The sequence below is a fragment of the Gymnoscopelus microlampas genome (genome assembly GCF_963454915.1).
Source record: "Gymnoscopelus microlampas genome assembly, chromosome: 11".
Taxonomy (NCBI): Eukaryota; Metazoa; Chordata; class Actinopteri; order Myctophiformes; family Myctophidae; genus Gymnoscopelus; species Gymnoscopelus microlampas.
In genome coordinates this window covers 14,299,714-14,307,624 of record NC_139948.1, presented here as the reverse complement: position 1 = coordinate 14,307,624, position 7,911 = coordinate 14,299,714, and the positions used below count along the sequence as shown (strand labels likewise).

At 39.8% G+C, this 7,911-nt stretch overlaps 1 protein-coding gene across 2 annotated transcripts in view; it reads left to right on the top strand.

Annotated features, from left to right (window-relative positions):
* LOC311055235 (Na(+)/H(+) exchange regulatory cofactor NHE-RF2) overlaps positions 1-7,364 on the top strand; it is a 56,893-nt gene extending 49,529 nt beyond the window's left edge. For both annotated transcript variants that reach the window (XM_084071359.1, XM_084071358.1), the window contains exons 4-6: positions 1,113-1,266; positions 1,651-1,766; positions 5,378-7,364. In XM_084071359.1, the coding sequence (XP_083927485.1) occupies positions 1,113-1,266; positions 1,651-1,766; positions 5,378-5,545 (438 nt within the window). In that variant the 3' untranslated portion in view covers positions 5,546-7,364. The remainder of the gene's footprint in view (positions 1-1,112; positions 1,267-1,650; positions 1,767-5,377) is intronic.
* Positions 7,365-7,911: the final 547 nt, after the last annotated feature.

Here is a 7,911-nt window from a genome sequence, read left to right as displayed (position 1 = left end):
ATATTGAATTCAGCTCTGCTGCATGTAATGTTAGTTTATATATCTACTGCTAACACGCTATTCAGGACACCACAATTATATCTCTGCTGTCCAGCCCGAAACTGCTAACTTCAAAACGCTCATTGTTCAGGAAACGAAAAAACAAGATATACGTTTTTAAGAAAATGAAGAAAACCTTATATTTTTAAAACAAAGCAATACTACCTCGTCAAAGTTGGTATAGTGACTGTATATATTGTGAGATACTTGCATGTGTCATTATATTATCAACACTTTACCCAAATCGCGGGTAAATCAACACTTTACCCAGCTCGAGTGGAGTTAGAAGTTTCAGACGAGCAGAAATCAAGCTGAAATGGGAGTCCAAACAACAGTAGCTCCACTCGCTGCTGAGAGAGGTTTCAAAAGGGTACAGATTCCCAAAAGCTAACAATGGATCTCCAAGCTCACAATACATCACAACAACATGTGAATTAATGCCCTGATGCTTCATGACACTTATTATATACGTAGGCCTACAACAATAAACAGGACTTTAAATATTACAATAACTTCTGCTAAGAGGTAGTAGAACACTAGCGCGACAGAAATGCTATGAACGTCTTTCTTCTAATCTTATCACAATGCTCTCCTCATTAAACTCTTCATAGATTTTAGAAATATAATGACTTGTTTTCATAACATTAGCGTCAGTGCTGTTTGATAAACAGGTACACTGCATAGTTTTAACAGACTACGGGGAGTCTGTTTACGTGTTCTTCCTCCTCGTTCACTGCGCACCGCGCACTGCTAATGCTGTGCTGTAGCACTGTGTAGTGGAGAGGGGGGAGTTGTTTGTTTTTGACGGACAGTTTGAGGATCCAATGGAGTTGGGAGTTTTCGTCTGAGGCGCTTTTTAATTCTTTTCATTGGTTCAAATGTTTAGATGTTTTACACAGATGTGAAGAGTTCAATAGCGTCGATTTATGAAAAAAAAAAAAAGATGAAAATGGAGTTAGCTGGTTCGTCCTGGACACCGACGATATGTAATTAGTGCAAGATGCGCAACAAAGCAAAATGCATCATTTAAAACTGAATGGTTTCTGTTTTGTTCCTCTCCCTTCCTGTCCCAGGTGAATGGAGTGAACATTGAGAGCATGCGCCATGCAGAGGTCGTGGCCTTCATAAAGAACGCCGGAGATGAGACCAGGTTGTTGGTGGTGGACCCGGACACAGACGAACACTTCAAGAGGATGGGCATCGTCCCAACCGTCTGCCATCTCAGAGGTAAGACTACACTACCCCAAATGCACTGGGGTACTCTTGTGTCGTGTTACACTCAGTATTGAGTTTATACTTGTAACCTAATATGACACAAAATATGTATGGTGATAATGATAATAATAATTATTATTGTTGTTGGTGTTGTTCAGAATCAGAACTTAGTCACATCACAGGTTTACAGGTAAAGTGGGTCAAATGTATTCTACATACACATGTAGCATAATCCAGCTGGTACAGTATGTACCAGCTTTGGTATGTCCACATAGCAGCTGATGAGATCAGATGTTGTTGTTGTTGTTTAAAAAAATAAATATATATACTTAAAATACAAAGCAATATTATTACTTTCTAGTCATAGACAATGTTTGTGATACAATGCTTCCACAGACTATGACCCGTCCATATCCAACGGCTCACCCAGCCCTCAGATCAATGGCAGCTCCGCCTCACAGTCCATCAGGTCAACGCATTCTGACCTCAGCAGCCAGGGAAACAGCACACAGGTGACTGGGGATATCTTGTGTTTACATTATTATGCATTTGGTCCTGTGCTTGTGAATGGGCATACTTAAGCTCTACTGTATATCGTCCCTGTCAGGCAGAAACCTTGATATATCTATTTTTTTTCATACATGAATGCCCTACTTCATCATACAAGAGTGTTGCACAAAGATAGTGAAAATAACAAGTCGACTCGTCAGTCGTCACTATGACTCAGACATAACCATATATAGAGTTCACTATATGACTCAGACATAACCATAGATAGAGTTCACTATATGACTCAGACATGACCATATATAGAGTTCACTATATGACTCAGACATAACCATATATAGAGTTCACTATATGACTCAGACATAACCATAGATAGAGTTCACTATATGACTCAGACATAACCATATATAGAGTTCACTATATGACTCAGACATAACCATATATAGAGTTCACTATATGACTCAGACATAACCATAGATAGAGTTCACTATATGAATCAGGCATAAACATAGATAGAGTTCCCACTGCAGCTACAAGCAAATATGGCATGTGTCATGCTGAATATTTAAAGTGTTTAAGCCGTCATTCTCTTGCCCAGTGGTTCTCAAAGGGACCCTCAGAGTTCCTTGAGGGGATTCCAGGTGGACCCTTATACCTGTAGGTCTGTGACTCTGAAAGTTATAGGGGTCCTTGAAATTAAAAGGTTTGAGAACCACTGCTCTAGTAGTTAATTCTTTCTTGGACTTCTTTGGACTTCCCTTAGACTTTGGCTTCAGTGTTTTCATACAGACTGGGTCCATTTTTATACTGTCAGAGTTCATTAAGCGGAAATGTTCCGCAGCTACATAGACAACATAGTGTTTTTTACATTAGATTACATAGTGTAGCATGGCATTTTTAATGAGTTTTATATTGGTGTAGCATGGTATTTTTAACATAGTGTAACATGGCATATTTTTTCATGTTTTTTTCATTGGACGACATAGTGTAGCATGATTTTTTTTGTGTGTATCATGCCATTTTTTATGTTTTTTACATTGGACGACATAGTGTAGCATGGCATTTTTTATGGTTTTTACTTTGGACGACATAGTGTAGCATGGCATTTCTTATGTTTTTTACATTGGACGACATAGTGTAGCATGGCATTTTTTATGGTTTTTACATTGGACGACATAGTGTAGCATGGCATTAATGTTTTTTACATTGGACGACATAGTGTAGCATGGCATTTTTTATGGTTTTTACATTGGACGACATAGTGTAGCATGGCATTTTTTATGGTTTTTACATTGGACGACATAGTGTAGCATGGCATTTCTTATGGTTTTTTACATTGGACGACATAGTGTAGCATGGCATTTTTTATGGTTTTTACATTGGACGACATAGTGTAGCATGGCATTTCTTATGGTTTTTACATTGGACGACATAGTGTAGCATGGCATTTTTAAATGTTTTTTACATTGGACGACATACAGTAGTGTAGCTTGGTTTTTGTTTTTATGGTTCTTACATTGACCATGATACTGACCACGATATGGAGACACAATGAATATATTAAACATAGTGTAGCATGGCATTTTTGAATGGTTAATGGTCAGTATCATGTGACCATGATACTGACATGATACTGACCACGATACTGTATGGAAACACAATGAATATATTAAACTGGCATATAAGAATTAATAGGAAAGTAACACAAACACCCCTCAAGAGCACCTAATTGAAATGCCCCCCCCCCCCCCCCATGAAGGAGGGTTCTATTGAGGGTATCATTGAATTTGATTATTTAGAATTTCTTTCTATTCTCCATTGATTTGAACATGGGATCTCTTCGCTGAGAGTCTGATGATTAGACCACTATACCATCACTCAGCCACACTTTGCAGATGTGTCTTAGTATTGTTTATGCATTCTTTTGTATGTTAGCCTTCAGTTAGTGAAGTTAAGTTGAAATACTCCAGCACTGAACTACTATAGGAGGACTGGGATTTGAACATGGAATCTCTGTACTGAGAGTCTGATCATTAGACTACTACAAGTTCATTCAGTCAATGTCAGCAGATGTGTTTAGTACAGTTGAAGCATTCTTTTCTATGTTAACTTTGAGTTAGTGAAGTGAAGTCTGGTTATTAGACCACTACACCATCTCTGTCACTATTTAGTACTGTTGAAGTGTTCTTTTGTATGTTAGCCGTTAGTTAGCAAAGTTGAAATACTCCAGAATTTAAAGCTGCATTGTGTAACTTTCCTACCCTGGATTTGTAGGAAATACATTTCAAAAAGGCAATTCAACGTGCTTTATATGAAACATTAACATTTAAATTCAGTGAAAAAAACAGTAAAAGCAGTAAAAACTAGAAGGCAGAGACCTGTGCTCCGAGGAGCACAGGTCTCTGCCAGGCAACGGCAAATTCCGCGATCACTTATGACGCGTCACACAGCTGGATCACTGGAACCAGAGCCGTGGATGAAAATATACATGCATAGAATAATATGCAGGTATAGAATAGTACAGAATAGAAGAATAGACAATTCATCAATGTGGATGGCCACATCGTTATCTTTATAGTTAACATTGTTGTGCAAAGCCATTTGTTCCTGAAATAGTGAATGAAGTGCCAGGATGCACACAATTACATTTATGAATGGAATCCTGACCGCGTCCCTCTTTTTGCTCGTTCAGCATTACGAAAATGTGTCTCTCTTCAACAAACCGATACAGCAACACTTTTTAGTTAAATGTGTGTGTGTGTGTGTGTGTGTGTGTGTGTGTGTGTGTGTGTGTGTGTGTGTGGGTGTGGGTGTGGGTGTGGGTGTGTGTGTCGGTTCCTCTAAAAAGCAAATTACCAATTGGGGCAAAACTATTTCCGGCTCAAGCTGGAGTGACCGAGTGTGAGGGAGCGAGTGAGCAAGATTTTAAATATTAGAATTTGGCATTGACTGCAGTGAGAGCACAGCCTGTCCTCTCTAGGCAGACAGGTTTGTCCAGGCTGTGCACTCTGTGTCTGTGCATTATTAAGATTGTTAAAATAAGGCATGTATCAAATAAAGATTAAAGAAATTGTCATCTTGCCACGCCCATTTTGTCACTGACCTTTTAAATTTTTTTTGAAGACATGTCTTGTATTTATTTTATTTATTCATTCATTTATTTCAATTTAGTCCATTTCTTTATTAGTATGCTATAGTAATAAACAATATTATTGAGCTCAAGCCTTTCGGGTGGAATGCTTGTGGGTTCGAACCCTGCCTGGGGTCGATGTCAGCAAGGGCATGCGGTCGCATGCAACGGCTTCCTAACGCCAAATCAAATGGGTTCAGATCTGAGCCAAGAATCCTGTCCTGGACGGGAGACGTAAAAACGGATGATGATGTAGGCAAAGAAAGGCCATATGTGGGCAACAAACTGCATACTATGCTATGTCTTCAAAAATCTACATATTATACTACAGTGTGTTGTCAAAGAATCATCAAAGCTATTAGATTAGATAGAAACTGAAGCTCTTCCACTAGCTACCCAAGCCACAAACGTCTGCCACAAATTATTACCATTTCCAGTAACCTTAATGCCTGTGTCTCTCTCTCTCTCTGGATACGTCTTGTTTAGCTGGCGGAAGATGATGGTGGCCGACTCCTGGACCCGTTCTCTGAGATCGGCCTGCGTCTGAGCCCCACGGCGGCCGAAGCCAAGGAGAAGGCCCACGCCAAGAGAGCCAAGAAGAGGGCGCCACAGATGGACTGGAACATGAAATATCAGCTCTTCAGCAACTTCTGAGACATTGTCCTCCTCCCCCTCCCGAGGTCACTTCAAAGATCCTTTGGAAATACAAACGCTGGGAGCTCTTTGCTCTTTTTGTATTTGATGGGTATTTCTGTTGTGGAACATTCTCTTTTTAATCCCAGGAAACAATATTCTCAAATATGACCACAACCGAGACCACAATTTGTTCCCAGCTCAGCCCACCACGCATGAAGAAAAGCACAGAATAATGATGGTTTACAAAGGTTTGAGCCATTTCTGCAAGCCTCAGAGAGCTCCCAGGTGATGGACTGCCGACTTGTAAAGTTCCTGTTCTTACTTTTTGCACACTTTTACAACTGAAGGAAATCCGCTTTGGAAAAGCCTTGCATACTTTAGAGTTTTTCCTCATTTTCTTATAACTTGTCCTTTTTCTTTTCCACAAAGCCCCTCTCATTCTATCCTCGTTGTGGTCCCCCCTTTCTTTTGACACAAGTGGGGGGGTTAGTTATTTTTGTATTTAAAAGAAAAAAAAGAAAATGAGTAAAAGTGTCATCGTCACAACCCAGACTGCATTGTAAGACTCTTATGAACACTGTGACTTTAATATTTGAGGACATTGGGGCTCTGTTTGTATTGGCCCATGCATTGGGGGTCCCATTTGGTGTTAGTTCATATTATTCTCAGTGATTGACGTTGGTATCCATCCACTTACAAGCAAGATAGAGGACTGACAAACGCTGTTTTGTCCATTCATTTACTATTGGTCAATGTATGTCTTTCCTTCTGGTTTCTCAACATGCATTTGTCTGCCCACAAGCACAATTCTATTTGTATCTATATAGCCTACAGTATATTTTATTTTTGCATAGAGTTCAGTGACAATCAATAAGCTTCTTCCTGTACCTTCTCCTGACTGCTGTAGGCCTTTACATCAACCCAGCTTTACTCAAAGTGAGCCAGCGTCACTTCCTTAATGTTTAACATGTAATGCATATACAATATGATCACTAACCTCTGTCCCATACTTTAGGTATATTGCTCCAATAAACCCATAAACACAGACGGAAATGATGGGGATCACCACTAATATGAAACGTAGTACCAAAAACAGGAATAATGCTAAGTGGAGCCAGATGGACGGGTCATGTGAGGACAAGTAGTATGAATAGTTGAGGGTAAAAACTATGATGAACGCCATTGATCAGCAAGCCACTGCCTGTTGTGTCCAGCAGAGGGCGGTCTGAGCCAGCAAACAGAGGTTTCCCTGCATACAGTTGTGTGTGTGTGGCAGTGAAAAGCTCAGAAAATAGTTGTTTATCTGGGACATCCATCACCACCTCACAATGTTTTGTACTGGCAGGAAGTTCTAAAACAAAAACGAAACGAACATGAAAGAGAGGGGAGAGAGAGTTCATGGTAAAAATCTATTCCCGATGGTATTTATATGGCAGATGGCTGGGAAGGTCAACCTGGTTTATCCTTCGTTGTATGACAGTGTCACGCACCAAACTCACAAGGCGTTGCGAATGTGCCGTGTTGTGATCTTGTAGATCTGTTTTTGTAGAGGGACACCGCTGTACAACGGAGCATAAATTAAAGTGATCTAATGGAGTGGAACATGATGCTGTTACTGTGTAAACTGAATGTAAAGTGAGAAAGAGGGTTGAGGGGAAAGTATGATATGATTTGTTTTTTAAAGCTTTAGAATAAAATCTCAGTAAAGAAGGTAAACTACTAGGCCTATACTAATAAACCTGTATTCACTGTCCACTCTGTCCTCACTTTGTTTATGATAAAGTTAATACGAATGTGTAGACATACCAATGAATTTACAATCTTCTGTATCAATAAATATGAGGGAAAACAAACAGAAAAATGAATCAGAATGGTGGTTTGGTTTCTTGACAATGAGTTCACTTGATAACAACAGACAGAGTTATCATTTTTATCTCAAAGGTTCAGTATATTGAGCCAAAGGATACAATGATTACTTTGTCAACTGGCAGCAGAACTACTACTACTAAGTAGCAATAATCGATAGCAGGGCACTGCACAGGCCAGTAGTCATTTTGTTTTGAAAGTATAGAATCAAGAATTATCTTTAACAAGTGAATGTGCACATACCCGGAATTGGTGAGAGCCGCCTGGGGTAGCCTGGCATTGCCAGACTAATATCACTGAGTACATTAGTCTGGAATCTCTGTATGGATACAAAAAAATGCCGCTGGTGATAAACCCGACCCATATTTGCATACTGGGCCCTGATTGGTCCCTCACAACTTCGGAGGGAGAGAAATCCAATCTCAACTGAGAGGGGCCAGACCTAATCTGCCGAGGGCAATTATTTTTCTTCAATGGCAGATTTGTCTGGAACCAGGCTATGTCTGGGGAGCCAGAGT